Below are 14603 nucleotides of genomic sequence, written 5' to 3'. Positions count from 1 at the left end.
CTGTCATATTTTTCTATATATTTGGAGGGTATTCTGACTTTGCCTAGCACACAAAGTAAGAGAAGAGAGAGACTTTGAAGATGGAGGCAATCTCTAACTCTGCTGTGCCACTCTGTACTCCTTACAAACTGGGGAGATTCGAACTCACTCATAGGTCAGTATATACACGTCATTTTCATCAGTTACCTTTGTTTTTTACCTTCATATTATTATCGAGTCTAGAAGAATTAGCTCTTTAAACGCAATAACTGTCGTATATTTAGACTCTTAACATAGGATATTATAACTCTTGAATATTGCAGAATAGTTTTTCCAGCACTTACGAGGAACTGATCACAAAATAATACTCCACAGCCACATGTAACTGAATACTATTCTCAAAGAGCTACTAATGGAGGTCTTGTCATTTCTGAAGCAGCTGCTGCATCTGATATTTCTAAGGAGTACGTAGATTACCCCTCTCTTCCTCCTCCCAAAATAAGATAGTTTTCATGTATTTCTATATCATATGAAATCGAGCAAAGCATGTTCAATTCTAGTTGAGCACAAAAATACAACTCCACTTAAACGTATATATTAAAGCCAAGTACGTTCTGGGATATCTAACTACACTAGTGATTGATGCCCAGACATAAGTATTCAAACATGATTCTGATCGCAAAATGAATAATTAAGCTCAATTACTAATAATCAAATCCTCAAGAACTATACATGATGTTTTGCACTGCTCTCCCTTATTGTCGTTTTTCCTATTCATAACTATTCTGATTTTGCTGCACTTGAGCTGAGGGTCCTTCAGAAACAACCTCTCTACTTCATGAGGTAGGGGTAAGGTCTACTTACACTCAACCCTTCCCAAACTCTACTTGTGAGATTTCACTGGATATGTTGTTGTCATCGAGAATAAAACACGAGATACATACAAGTTTTTTCCATGGAACTCTGGATTTGTTTTAAAGTTTCACTAATAATTAGCAATATTTCAATTTTCTTAAAGGTGCCCAAACTTGCCTGGAATATGGAATGAGGAGCAAGTGGAGGCATGGAAACCAGTAGTGAAGGGTGTTCATGAGAAAGGAGGTGTCTTCTTTTGTCAAATTTGGCATTCAGGCCGCTTATCTGTCCCTACAATTAGTGCATTATATTTCTCGATCGGCATTGGATGGTCCACAAGTAAGACTTACATTTTGTAGTGGATAAACATAAACAAAGCATGCAGTAGTCAAGGAAAATCATATAGTAGTTTCTGCTGCATCTCTCAATTATATGCGGTTTCTGTATTCTTTTTCACATGCAGGACCTGATGATCAAGTGTATGAGAAACCAACACTTCTTCCTCTGAAATCTGATAAAATTCCTTGCATTGTCAATGATTTCAGGATTGCAGCCCGTAACACGATTAAAGCTGGTAACTTATATTTTACTCAATCCCCATTTGATAACTGATCAACTGCAGGTGATTCAATATTTACCAATTACAAGTTTGATGATGGAATCCAAACTTTATAATGAAGATTGAGAAGTATTCATTTACTCAATGACACACCTATAGTTCATTTTCCAAGCATCTGATAGCTTAACTAGTTTCCCATGATATATATGAAGGATTTGATGGAATTGAGATCAACGCTTCAAGTGGCGGCTACCTGATTGACGAATTCATGAATGATCAAATCCACGGTAGGACTGATGAATATGATGAAAGTATTGAGGACCGTTGTCGTCTTGCCCTGGAAATAGTAGAAGCCGTGGCAAATGAAATTGGAGCTGATAAAATTGGTATAAAACTATCTCCTTTTGATGGCAAAAAGGACTCGAATTCAGAAGCACTAGCAACTTACATGGCGAATGAACTAAGCAAGCTTGGCGTTCTCTATCTTCATGTGATGGAGCCCAGAGAAACAGCTAATAAAAGTCTTCTTCCCATTAGGAAGGCTTTTAAGGGGACACTTATTGCTTCTGGTGGTTATGGTAAATCTGATGGGGACAAAGCCATCGATGAGAATTATGCAGATTTGATCTCATTTGGACGTATGTTCTTGGCTAATCCAGATTTACCAAAGCGTTTTGAGGTTAATGCTCCACTTAACAAGTATAATAGGAGCACTTTCTACACTAATGATCCAATTATTGGTTACACTGATTACCCATCTCTTGAAGTTGCTTCCTAATTATTCACATGTATATTGGTTATGGAAACAAGATCACGCAGGAGTTGTGTCTACTACTTGATTAAAGCACTATGTAATTAATAAATTCACATGGTTATGGAAAATGATCATGTTAGTGTTGTGTCTATGATGAGAATTCTGTTGTATTATAAAATAAGTTCACATGGTTATGTAAAGAATCATGTAGAGTTGTGTGTACATTTGATGAAAACACTGTATGGTCTGCTTGTGTTGAAATTGAGGTTTTATTTGTAAGTTTTCCCTTTAAGAGTTCAATTGCTCCTTTCTCATTTAGCACTACACATACATGATCTTAAAGAACAAATTCAAGTCGAGGATCTATCGAAAATAATCTCTCTTCTGTGTACATCTCATTTTTTTGGACCCCACTTATGGAATGGTCTATCATAAACAATCTTTCTACTCCACAAAGATAGGGTTAGGGTCTAGATACCTCTCAATTCTCATCCTTTCCAGATTTCACTTATGGTATTAGATCGATTTGTTGTTGTTGTAAAGAACAAGTACGAACTCTTTTAATTTCATCCATGTGGCCAAGTTTCAATATTTGTTGTTGTAGACAACACTGAGGAAAAAAATAAGCTTCCATGAGAGCCTTTAGAAATTACTTCGTCCAATAGCTACAAGTCTACAACTATTTAGAAAGATTAAGAGGATTACATTAATATCCCCCAACAATTAAATTTGATCGTAGTATATTTTTTTAACTATAAAAATTATAGATTCATAATGAATTTCGTAAACTTTATGTAAAAATAATAAAAGTATGTCTGCATTTTATTAAATTTATACATTTGATTTTACATTCCATCATTTTAAAATGAGAAGTAGCTTTGTTTGAGGTATCACATAAGAAAGATCAAAAATTAATTTTACAATTTTCACATGACTATAAGATATTTGAGAAGATCGAAAAATAAAAGTATTAGTAAAAAAAAAGACGTGGACTTTTTCCTTCTGTAAAGAAATGCGGTTCGAAGAATTGGAAATTTAAAAATGCGAAAATTTCGGAGGTTCAAAATTTGAAGAGCACATCATCTTTGAAATGTCACACTGCTTCAAGGGCAAATTTGTAATTAAATACCGAGAATTTGGGGGCATTTGCGTCATAAGAAAATTCTCTGTTTCCCTCACGCTTCATTGTCATCATCATCAACGATCTTCAATCATTCAGATTTCAGAGAGAGAAAGAAATCGATCCGAATCCGAAGGCGTTTTACAGTATTTGAGTAAATCTGAATCGGCAGAAGGAGCGATTCAACAGGGCGAGGAAATGGCGAGAAGAGCGGAAGAGGAGTACGATTACTTGTTCAAGGTTGTATTAATCGGCGATTCAGGAGTCGGCAAATCCAACTTGCTTTCCCGATTCACCAGAAATGAGTTTCTCTTAGAGTCCAAATCCACTATCGGCGTTGAATTCGCCACTCGTACACTCCAGGTCCCTCTTCTACTCCTCATCCTTTGTTTTTGTTCGTTTCCTCAAGCGCGCGATTTTGAATAATGCATTTCTGTATACCCGACGTTTGCATTAAGTGATAAATTGATGTATTAAGTGCTAATACTCTATACGTGTCTCCTTGACCTGTAACCAATTCAATTGTACCATAAGAGTTAATGTGCTTCTTTGTTGAGTTTAATGGGAGAGTGCTAGTATTATTTATTGTTGTGATCGCGTTGATTTTATATTTCTGGGCATGTTGATTTGTTAGGTTCATTAACTAACATTAATAAATGCCTTGTTTCTAGAATTGACTTCCTTGCTTGGTGGCATGGAGTTAGGGTTTGGTATGGGATGTAGATGTATACCATGACCTTGAGATCAGGGTCACATGACCTTTCCATATCTATGAAACCCTTGCAGTGCTTGGTTCTTGATTTGCACTGTGTAAGTTTTATGCATTGTGATAGTATGAAATACATAAAATAACTGTAGATAAAATTAGCTTTTTCTATGGTCGCTTTGCTATGCTGCTAGTAAAACCCAAACATCCTTGGGTCTACTTTTCACTTCCCTTTTCTGTTGACCATTCACTCCCTTAGTATTTTTTTTTCCATATATGGTGAAGTTATTAGAAGTTACTATTCCACTTGAATTCAAACAATTTCTATGTTCTTCCCTGGATTTATTTGGTATTAGAATCCCTTCCTCTCCTTGTATGATTAATCTTCTCTAAAAAACATGTGTATTGTCTATGTTTATCAATTCAAACCTTCTATAAGCAGGATATATTAATATGATGGGGGTGGGGGGTGGGGGTAGCAAGACTCAAAAGAAGTGGTGGAAGCTAATACCATCATGCATATGGTGGTCAGTGTGGAAGGAAAGAAATGGGAGATGTTTTGAAGATAGATCTAATTCCATTCACAAAGTAAAATGGAATTGTTTGGTATCTTTACTTTTTTGGTGTAAACAACTCTGCATAGAAGATATAAGATCAAATTATAGAATTAATAGGGAGCTTGTAATTTCGCTTAGGGCTGTAAATTTTGAAGGTGGCCAGCATGTCCTTAATGCTGAAGAATGCAACTTTACCAATGTTCAAAAAAATATATATATTAATATGATTACCAGTCCATGTTAGGAAAAACTCGGAACCATTCCTTGATTGGAAGTAATTGCAAGTAAAGGGAAGAAGAAGAGAGCATCTTTACTGCTGAAATGAATACCTTGTATTTGTCCATTGTTATCAAAATTGTGAATGGTTTCATTGTCTTGAAAATCCTCAATTAATTTGAGTGAGAAATACAGTCCTCATCTGTGGTTGGTCGTATCTTGGTGGACTGTATAAGAACCTTGTTAGTAAAAATGACATGAAGGGTTGAAAGAGGTAAAGGAGACAAAGTGTAATCTGGCCAGAAGAACTTCTAGTTGGCCTTCTCACTTAGCAAAATGATTCTTATCAAATTGTGTTTTTTTTCTTAAGGACGGACTACCCCTATTTCCCCCTCTTACCTAACCAAGGGTATAGTTATTCTTCGTGTAACGAAATGACTCAAGAAGCTAGATGTTGCAATTGTTTAAAAAACATATCCTGATCTATCGGAAACAACCTCTCTACCTCACTCTACCCTCTCCATACCCCACTTTGTGATACTACATTGGGTATGTTGTTGTTTATCTAATGTAGCTTCTACTGTAACGAAAGCTCCCATATTTTGTAATTCTTTGATACAGAAAGATATAATGCCAGAGAATGCAAGAAAAAGCTTTTATGGTTAAAGCAAATGTTGTTGCCTGATCATTTGCTTGGTTTTGATCTAGCTGTTTATTACAAGTTTTAAACTGTAGGAAACCTAATGTGATTATGCCTCCATTACCTGTTAAATGTTACTCTTGAAACAAATGAAGAGGTCCATTCTACTATTAATCAAAGTCCATAAGGACCTAGTTGTCTTCATCCTGAGCAACTGGTTTTCCAAATTAGGGAGTAACAGGCATCTTCCAGGTTCACTGAGGTCAAACATGAATCTGGAAGACCAGTCTAGTGCATTCTATCTTTAAGAGATGCCATGAGTCTAGTCTTGTGAAATAATCCAACAACGATTCACCTTGCCGTACTCCATTGAATAACACCTCTGTTCTTGTTGCTATTGGCGCTGCTACAATTTTTGGTAATTGTAGAATTTATGTTGTATTAAAATCTTTGTTGCTCAATTTTGATGTGTCTAGGTTGAGGGAAGGACCGTCAAGGCTCAGATCTGGGACACAGCTGGACAGGAGAGATACAGAGCCATTACAAGTGCTTACTATAGGGGTGCTCTTGGGGCTCTTCTGGTATATGATGTGACAAAACCCACTACCTTTGAGAATGTTAGTCGGTGGTTGAAGGAACTGAGGGACCATGCAGATTCAAACATTGTGATTATGCTCATTGGAAACAAAACCGATCTGAAGCATCTCAGAGCAGTTGCTACTGAGGATGCTCAAAGCTTTGCTGAAAAAGAGGGCCTTTCTTTCATTGAAACATCTGCATTGGAGGCAACAAATGTAGAGAAGTCTTTCCAGACAATTCTTTCAGAAATCTATCGGATAATCAGTAAGAAGCCACTTTCTTCAGAGGAGCCAGCAACTGCTAACATCAAAGAAGGGAAGACTCTTGTTGTCGGGGCAGAGGAGCCTGCCCCCAAGAAGGCATGTTGCTCTGCATAGTAATGGTCATTAGATTTTTAAGCCTCTAAATTGTTCCTTTTGTTAGTGATAATTAGTACTGTTTTTTTCTTCTATATTTTTGGTATAATGTCATACCCGTTTTCATCAGTAGGAAGGTTCATGTGTAATACATGTTAAAATCTTGCTATAGTATGACTCATTAAGAATGAGATCAATTATTTCAATTGTGAAGTGTTATTTCAAATGGCATTAGCAATTATTCCCTTCGTAAAAAATTGCTCGTCTTAGTTTAACTCTACACAAAATTTAAGAAAAAGAAAGAGTACTCTGAGTCTTTTGGTCTTTTAACTAAAAATATGTATGACTACTCAAATGCCCATAGAGCAATTTCCCTTCAGATATAAGAATTCTTGGGAGGTGAATGGTGATAATTAGTTGGTTACATAGAAGTGTTGGCTGACAATCTCCACTTAAAAACGGTAAGAATGCCAAGTTTAATTTCACACCACAACAAAATTTTCTTTGAAAAAAAAAACTCTAAACTCGTGATATATGTGATAATGTGATGCATGGATCGAATTGAGTTAGGGCTGGAGTACCTAGTATTCTGTTCTAGTCTAATACTCAACTAATTATTTTAATCTATTCTAGCGATGATGTTATACAAACATATTTTAATTTCATCTCATCTCTAGCAGCTTGTTAACTAATTCTCATCAAGTTATTCATCCGAGATCCTAATTGCATCAAACAGTAGTTGTTACATACACCTGAAGCAAAGTTGGAAATGTATTTCCACTAACGGGAAGATACACAGGAGTCGAGACATTCTAGCTCTAGTAAACATATGTTTTAGTTACAATCTGTTCGACATTTTGCAATTGGAACAGAGGGATACAGCAATGCAACATCAGCAGTTAACCACAACAGTTGCCCTTCTGCTCAATTGGTTGTCCCTTGATTTGAACAGTGCTACCAGTCCTCTTGGCTCCAGTTGGTTGGTTACCCATTCTGCAAAACAAAATTTCGGTTTAGCTCTTGGATGAAACTATGTGAAGACTTAACTAAAAACGGCTAAGAAATGTGGTTCGGGGCGGAAGAGAACTTTTACTTGTTACCAACATTGTTCACCTCAGTTTAATCCATTCATATATAGTAAGTTAGTAACTAGTTCATACAAAAAATAGCAGCAGCAGTCTGGCCATATGACATAGCTATATATATCGACAATTTCATACCCCCTAATGCAACTATTCAGGTAAACTACAAACATGTTGAAATGTATCAGTGTTCACTACCCAAATCAGAAATAGAATCAACAAATTATGGGGGGAATGATGTGACTACACATTTTACAGAAATAAACGTGGAAGGAAATATTAGCCCACTTACTTTTTCTTGATCTCTCCAGCCATCGTTAAGAAAGCCTGCTCCACGTTGATGGAGTCTTTTGCACTCGTCTCAAGGAAAGGGATACCTAGTTCATCTGCCAGAGCCTGAATAAATTTGAAGTGATGTTACAAATGCATAATTGCTTTAACTGGGAATATGACATAACTGATAATTAACTCATATAGCTAAGAATTTCATCCATGTGGTCGAGAGTTTCAATATTTGTTAGAATGATTTGAAGACTATTAGAATCGCATGTTTCACTATGTCACTGTCTCAGACTCACAGCGACAGCTAACAATGAGCTAGATTGTAGCAGCTTAAATATGTCCTCTTCAATTTTCCACTGAGAGACACAAACTACAGACAGAGGTCGCATAAAGTACTCCAAACATAAGCCTACTACAAAGAAAATGTAGCATAAGTGAATTTACAATTTTTTACTTTTTCAATCTGATCACTTTTTTTCGAAGATTTGTCCAACATCTTCATTGAGAAGAATGTAAACAGCAAAGTAGGTAGTACCTTTTTCAATCCAAAAGACACTATAGTCTAGAATTTAGATGTTTATAAGGAAACCAAAATCCCTACTTGAGCATAGTAAAGAATTAACACGTTTGTGGCACATCGCTTGAGTTCAAGGAGGGAATTAAATGAAAAGAATATGAGAGAATTGTTAGAAAACTATTTTTTTTAAAAATAAAAAAATGAGATGATTATCAGCATTCGTCAGCAAGCTGAGTTCAACGGTGTAATAGTACCACTAAACTAGGCTTGAACAGTACAAATGCATATGAAACATAATGTTTTCTGTTAAAGAGGCAACACAAAATACCTTTCCCATCTGTGTGTCCACGACCTTGTTTTCAACCAAATCACATTTGTTTCCCACCAGAAGCTTGCAAACACTCTCATTTGCATATCTGTCTATTTCATTCAGCCATTGCTTGACATTGTTGAAGCTCTCCATTTCAGTTACATCATAAACAATCTACCATAATATAACCACAAATAAGAACACTTCAAGAACAAAAGAAGCCACATGACCATTTTTCTTTAACCAGTATGTTTAATAGACCATAACATTAGGCTAGAAGATACAAGAAAAGAAAGCAAAAAAGTTTTACAGCTAGGGGTGCCATGAATCTCAAATCTATCTGCTCGCAAGAAATCAATGGCACACTTATCTGAGGATTGCATGTATTACAGAAAGGAATGGCATGCAAACTAAGAAAAAATTTAATATTGTACAAACCACACCATTTCCTCCAAACCCCTGAAAAAAGAAGATACATGGTTAACATCTTTTATACCTCAATTTTAACATCCTCTGCTTTTCGAAAACAAAAATGGGACAAAGTACAATTTATCACTCATCCTCCATCTTACTTTATATGACACTCTTTTCATTTTGGCCCATCACAAGAAGTTTGAAGCCTTTATAATTGAGAAACTAACTTTTCTTCTTTTCCAATTCTACTCTCTTCAAAAGTTCCATCATATATTTGGAAGTGACTAAGAACTTGCGAGTCCCGCGATGCATGCCATAACAAGAAGTGAGAGAATGGGCAATTAAAAAATTGCCAGGATAAAGGAGAACCCAAATATATATATATAATAAATAAAAAATAAACAAAGAAACATACAATGGATTCAGAGGGACAAAAAATTGCAAGTAATATTTGGTTTTCTGGTGTTAATCTTCTCACAGTTATATAAGTCTGGGAAGGTCAAACTCCGTGACATAATATGGGTGGTAGGAGCAATATCAATATCAATATTAACTAGGAAAGAAAGAGTAAATGTCAATCAATTACACCTCGGAGCCAACATAAACTATCAAACTACCTTCAGTAAACTCGAAATCAAACTAACTGTGGTTCAGAATTGACATAGCAGGGATCATAGAGTGGGTGATTGACTATCCTAACCTTATAAAGATATAATTAGAGAAGATATGACAACGCAGGTCGTATTTTCAAAAGATTCAAAATCTGAGGGGATGCAAGAAAAAGTATCATAAGCAATACACAAATAGCAAAAAGCTGCAGACTAAATGAGATGCGCTAGGGAGGTGATGAATTCATATTTAAACTATTGTTCTAATATTTATGGCAAGGGAAAGTTCTCATCAATGTATGTAATATCTCACAATAATCCCATGTGCTCCCCTATAGTAACTGCTTGTTATTGTCCGGAAACGTTCCTGGCCAGCAGTATCCCACTGAAATAAAAGAAGGCAGTGTGGCATTATAATATGTAAATTAGGATAGATAAGCAACGAAGAAGTAGTTGATCAATTTAGTCAGTATGCTTTTTAGCAAATGCCAGCTTCCAACACTGATATCACTAAAAGAGGTGAAGTGGATATATGATTGTGCTAAATCAAAACATTGATTCTCTACCTAACCTTCAATATTTTAGTTTTAGCACACAGTACCAATTAATCAAAAATTGGTAACTGCAGATTTTATTGCACTAGCCTGAAGCTGACCAACATGCTAACCATGAAGAAAGAGAAAACACAGCATCAAAGAATAGCAAAATAATACAACTCAATTTATTGAATAACATCAATTATATCTCTGACATCCATGTAAAGATACAAAAGAACACAATGTAGCAGCAGACTATACCCTACCAAATTCTGCAACCTGGAAAAGGCAAACGAGAAAGACTAATCAATCAGTTTTCCCTTTTCTCCACCAGAATGACATACTTTTTCCCTTCACTTTTTGCCTCACATCCAATTTGATCACCCCTTCTTTACCCATATCTTTTCTAAATTTTGATTCAAAAAAAGAGAAAAAAATCTCATATACATACTTGTTAACAAGAAGAGAATCGAAGCATCACTTTCTTATCAAAACAGACATAGATCTAATAAATCTAGCACATGGCATGGGATTTTTGGGCATTGCTTGGGTCAAGCTAGGCTACCTAGTGATTTACAAACACTCACTGCACACTTTCTATATACTTATCTTCATCCAATCAAAGACTCCCATGCCATAAGTATCAGACTCAGCAAAAGCTCAGCTAACATATAGACGAACCCGCCTTTCTTTTATAATCATTAGAATGATTCTGATTTATCATTTTGCTTTAAAAATAACAAGATAGTATTTCAGTAGCGAACAAAGACACTATGGATGATTAAAGCAATAACATGCCCACAAGCCTCTGAAAGTTTGCAAGACTTCGAACTAAGAAATAGACAATTTGAGATCCCTATCTAATTCAAATGATGAAGCATATGGTTAAAATGGCCTGTAAATCAAATGAGTAGCTTCAACATAAGCTCAATATACTATATACTTAACTTGGACTTGAAAACAATCATGTTAACTAAAATGCAACAATCAACTATACTTACAATTTGCAGCTTAATTGTCTTTCCATCCTGCTCCACAGTCCTAATTTTCTACAATCCAAAAATCATTCCAAAACTTTCATAAAAAACAAACAATAAGTGACATAAAACAACTAGAGAGACGAGATTCTTACGAAATCAACTCCAATGGTGCTAATGTAACTGTCAACATACGAATCATCCTAAAACATAATCAACCAAAAAAACATAATTATATCCACTAAGCAATAAATCATTATTATCCTACAAAAAAAATATTACCGGCATTTTACCCTAACGAAGATAATCGAACAATAACATACGCATTATACAACAGAAAATTCATTCACACATACAAATAGAGTATAAACAGAGGAGATCAAAGTAAAATAGGTGTACATACGGCGAATCTGAGAAGAAGACATGATTTGCCGACAGAAGAATCGCCGATTAACAACAGTTTGAACAAGTAATCGCTGCAATCAAAGAAACAAAAAATCAGTAATAAAAATGAAAAATAATGGAGAAAAATTCAGATGAATATCGTACTATTCGTTGCTCATGTTTGCTTCTTCCCTTGGCAACAGAGGAAAAAAAAGTTTTCTGAGAAGTGAGATGATTTCTCTTTTCGTGTGTATGTCTTTATTAGTCGACTCTTTGGATTTTTTTCTTTTCTTTTTATATTAATACTCCTGTCATTTTTGACGAGAAAAAAAAAAGAGAGAAAAGAAAATTGAAAAAGAAACGTGTCAAGTAATATTGGAGAAAATGATTACCTACCTGTCAATTCATTCCATTACTAGTAAAACTATCCGCACTTTGCGCAGAAATTTAATATCACGAAATTTATAAAATAATATTTAAAACTTATCAGCTATTAAAATTAAAATATTATATTATCTTACCTACAAAATTACGTAGTAAGAAACATTAATAATGTAAAGAAAAATGAAAATTATTACATCTTATAATTTATCCTTAATAACATAAGTATAAATTAATGATTGTAAAATACATACCAGAATCTGTAACATAAGCAATGGTGTCAGTGAGCCACTCAACAGGAGCAAAGTACACAAACATTTAATTGTGAAGAAGAGGTTCAGAATTTTCGTTGTTTTAAAATGAGAGGAAATTCCTCTATTTATAGACAGCAAAGGATAGTGTGAACAAATATTTATTGTGCCTTATCACAAAAGTTACAACTATTTGGAAAATGTGCAATCCTTCGAAAAGGTCACAACCTTTCATAAAAGTCACAACTTTTCATAAAAGTCGCAACTTTTTATTAAAGTCGCAACTTTTAATAAAAGTTACAACTTTTCATAAAGTCACAATTTTTCATGAAAGGAAAATGCTAGTTTTGAAAATAAATAAATTAACAGGGAATTCTGATTTGTGGTGGCGTCACGTAGGCGGGCCTAAGGTTCTCTTTTATATATATATATATGATTATACCACTTTTCCATTTAGGTGTCATTCGGTTTAAATTATATTAGTACGTGTTATTAGTAATATAAAGATTAGTTATGCTTTTAAAGTTGGATGTTTATCGAAAATAATTTCAATACAGATAGGGTAAGGTTTATGCTTATCTTTACCGGCATCCTCAAGTCCTTAAAATAGCTTGCACAACTCTTCATTTTGTAGGCCTCGCTCGATTTATTATAAAAAAATTAAAATGTTAATATCAAAATATTGGCCATCAAGAGAGAATTTTTTTGACTTTAGGTTAGGTCGGTCTCATCATTCACACAATTCTCCAGTCTATCGATTGATCATGTGAGTATGCATCCAGCACATAGCGAATGAAAAAAGTGTTTATCCTGAATTCTCTTTCTCAAGAAAAATGTCTTCCTCGTTGTTGATACCAACAAGACCCAGATAGATGATGTCCACTGATTGATAGTGAGAGGATTCTTAGTATGTGCATACCCACAAAAGAGGGTGCTGATAAAAAAATAAGCATTTGATTTTCTTTGTTGCTCTCCCTTAGCAGTTAGAAAGGAATCTATCTATCTGTCTAACTTTGGTAATTTCCCCCAATGCAATTCACAAAAATTCTACGAATCTCTTGGTGGATAAGTTTGACGAATCAGCAATCGTGTGGAATTGAGTTTCTTATTTGGTGAATTTGATATATAGTTACATGACAATCGATTCCATTTGGTGGTACCCTCTCGATGATTATTTGATTCAACATTAATTTTGTGCATGAATTGGAGGACTCTCCTTTCATCCATCGAGTCAAGTAAATGCAGTGTACTATTTTCTAACTAAATCGTAAATTCACAAACAAAATAATTTTAATAAATAGTAGAGTAATAATTACTACGCATGTCTTATATAAAAATTTGCTCATACGACTTCAATATGAAATTACTGTAATTCTATGAAAATATAGCATTGGTACTAATCAAACTTTTACAAAGGAAATGATCGACAATCAACTTTAGGTTGAAAAGTTTTTAAAAATTATGATAACAAATGTGTTTCAAGAAACATAATTCTTCGAAATTAAAATTAAAATACTTCTCCAAAAAATACAAATGATTCTTTGGAAGAACTAACAGAATATTCTATACAATATCCTAAACATTTTCTTAAAGTTTTTCCAAATTAAATTTCCCTAAACAAAAAAGAAGAAGAAAAACAAATCCTAAACAACATATCTTTGTTTGGTCTTCCATGTGATGAGAAAATATTTTTTTACTCAATTGGCAATGGATAGGTTGGCCATGACTACTACACGTCAAATTTGTTGCGCCAATTTAATTAATTAATTTATTTCCATAAATGATTTGATAGGTTAACTATATATTATTTTAATTTGGTATCTTGTCAACATTATGTAAGTTATTAAAGTAGTCACTTGAAAGGGAAATTTGTCTTGTACTCTAAGCTTCATTAGGAAAAGTCATTCCTTGCCCAAACTCTGTCCAACAATGAATATTCTTCCTCCAATCATTTAGAATGATCAAATTCTATCCCTTTCCTAATTCACAACTACTTGTTTTATAAAAAAAAATTAAAAAAATGTGTCAGGTAATTTGCGTTCTTTTCATTTGTCTAATTTTTAATATACAAAATTATTTAGTATCTATTACTGATGGGAGATATCAAATATCTCATAAAATTAATTGAGATGTGTATACATTGATATGACTAACTAATAGATCGTACATTATGCTCTTACTACTAAACTAAAGTTGAGAGGTTAATTTTTACATACACAAGTTAAAGTATATTCAAAGAGTTAGCGATGTGATTTAATAAATTCCGCATGGATTTTAAATATAAAATTATTATTTTGATTAGGAATACAATAAAATTTAGAAATTTTTTTATCCAAATTTTGTAATTAGTTTTTTTTTTTAAAATCCTTAATATGTATAAGTAATTTATCTAAAATGAAATAAACAATCTTTTCTTCTTCATTTCCACTATTTCAATCCAAACAAATATTGAAATACATCCCATTCTTGTTTTCCCTAGTTTTCAAAACATAGAGAAAAATCATCATGTATGATTGACAAAAAAAATTTCTCTTAAATGA

General features: G+C 34.0%; 3 protein-coding genes across 3 annotated transcripts; 2 read left to right on the top strand and 1 right to left on the bottom strand.

Moving 5' to 3' along the window:
• LOC102585605 (12-oxophytodienoate reductase-like protein) lies at positions 1-2407 on the top strand. The gene is made up of 4 exons (XM_015309540.1): positions 1-154; positions 998-1173; positions 1298-1408; positions 1606-2407. Exons 1-4 carry the CDS (start codon positions 81-83, stop codon positions 2169-2171), a joined length of 927 nt encoding a protein of 308 aa, XP_015165026.1. The 5' UTR covers positions 1-80; the 3' UTR covers positions 2172-2407.
• Positions 2408-3295: 888 nt separating this feature from the next.
• LOC102585266 (ras-related protein RABA2a) lies at positions 3296-6547 on the top strand. The gene is made up of 2 exons (XM_006349248.2): positions 3296-3630; positions 5863-6547. Exons 1-2 carry the CDS (start codon positions 3466-3468, stop codon positions 6340-6342), a joined length of 645 nt encoding a protein of 214 aa, XP_006349310.1. The 5' UTR covers positions 3296-3465; the 3' UTR covers positions 6343-6547.
• A 466-nt stretch (positions 6548-7013) lies between these two features.
• Positions 7014-11707, bottom strand: LOC102584742 (ras-related protein RABD1). The gene is made up of 8 exons (XM_006349246.2): positions 11597-11707; positions 11451-11523; positions 11203-11250; positions 11072-11119; positions 9848-9919; positions 8531-8686; positions 7696-7799; positions 7014-7314 (listed from the first exon to the last, which is right to left on the bottom strand). The coding sequence occupies exons 1-8, from the start codon at positions 11608-11610 to the stop codon at positions 7221-7223; spliced, it is 609 nt and encodes a 202-aa protein (XP_006349308.1). The 5' UTR covers positions 11611-11707; the 3' UTR covers positions 7014-7220.
• Positions 11708-14603: the final 2896 nt, after the last annotated feature.

This window comes from Solanum tuberosum, unplaced genomic scaffold, assembly GCF_000226075.1.
Source record: "Solanum tuberosum cultivar DM 1-3 516 R44 unplaced genomic scaffold, SolTub_3.0 scf00105, whole genome shotgun sequence".
NCBI classification, from domain to species: Eukaryota; Viridiplantae; Streptophyta; class Magnoliopsida; order Solanales; family Solanaceae; genus Solanum; species Solanum tuberosum.
The sequence above is the reverse complement of the archived record's forward strand: the minus strand, read 5'-3'. Positions and strand labels throughout refer to the sequence as shown.

Excerpts from the sequence above, each read along its gene's own strand:
- LOC102585605 (XM_015309540.1), top strand. The coding sequence starts at position 81 with ATGGAGGCAATCTCTAACTCTGCTGTGCCACTCTGTACTCCTTACAAA. Across the intron at positions 155-997 it reads AGATTCGAACTCACTCATAG|GTGCCCAAACTTGCCTGGAA; the intron begins GTCAGTATATAC and ends ATTTTCTTAAAG. Across the intron at positions 1,174-1,297 it reads CGGCATTGGATGGTCCACAA|GACCTGATGATCAAGTGTAT; the intron begins GTAAGACTTACA and ends TTTCACATGCAG.
- LOC102585266 (XM_006349248.2), top strand. The coding sequence starts at position 3,466 with ATGGCGAGAAGAGCGGAAGAGGAGTACGATTACTTGTTCAAGGTTGTA. Across the intron at positions 3,631-5,862 it reads TCGCCACTCGTACACTCCAG|GTTGAGGGAAGGACCGTCAA; the intron begins GTCCCTCTTCTA and ends TGATGTGTCTAG.
- LOC102584742 (XM_006349246.2), bottom strand. Across the intron at positions 11,251-11,450 it reads GTCTTCTTCTCAGATTCGCC|GATGATTCGTATGTTGACAG; the intron begins GTATGTACACCT and ends ATTATGTTTTAG. Across the intron at positions 11,120-11,202 it reads GCACCATTGGAGTTGATTTC|AAAATTAGGACTGTGGAGCA; the intron begins GTAAGAATCTCG and ends TTTGGATTGTAG.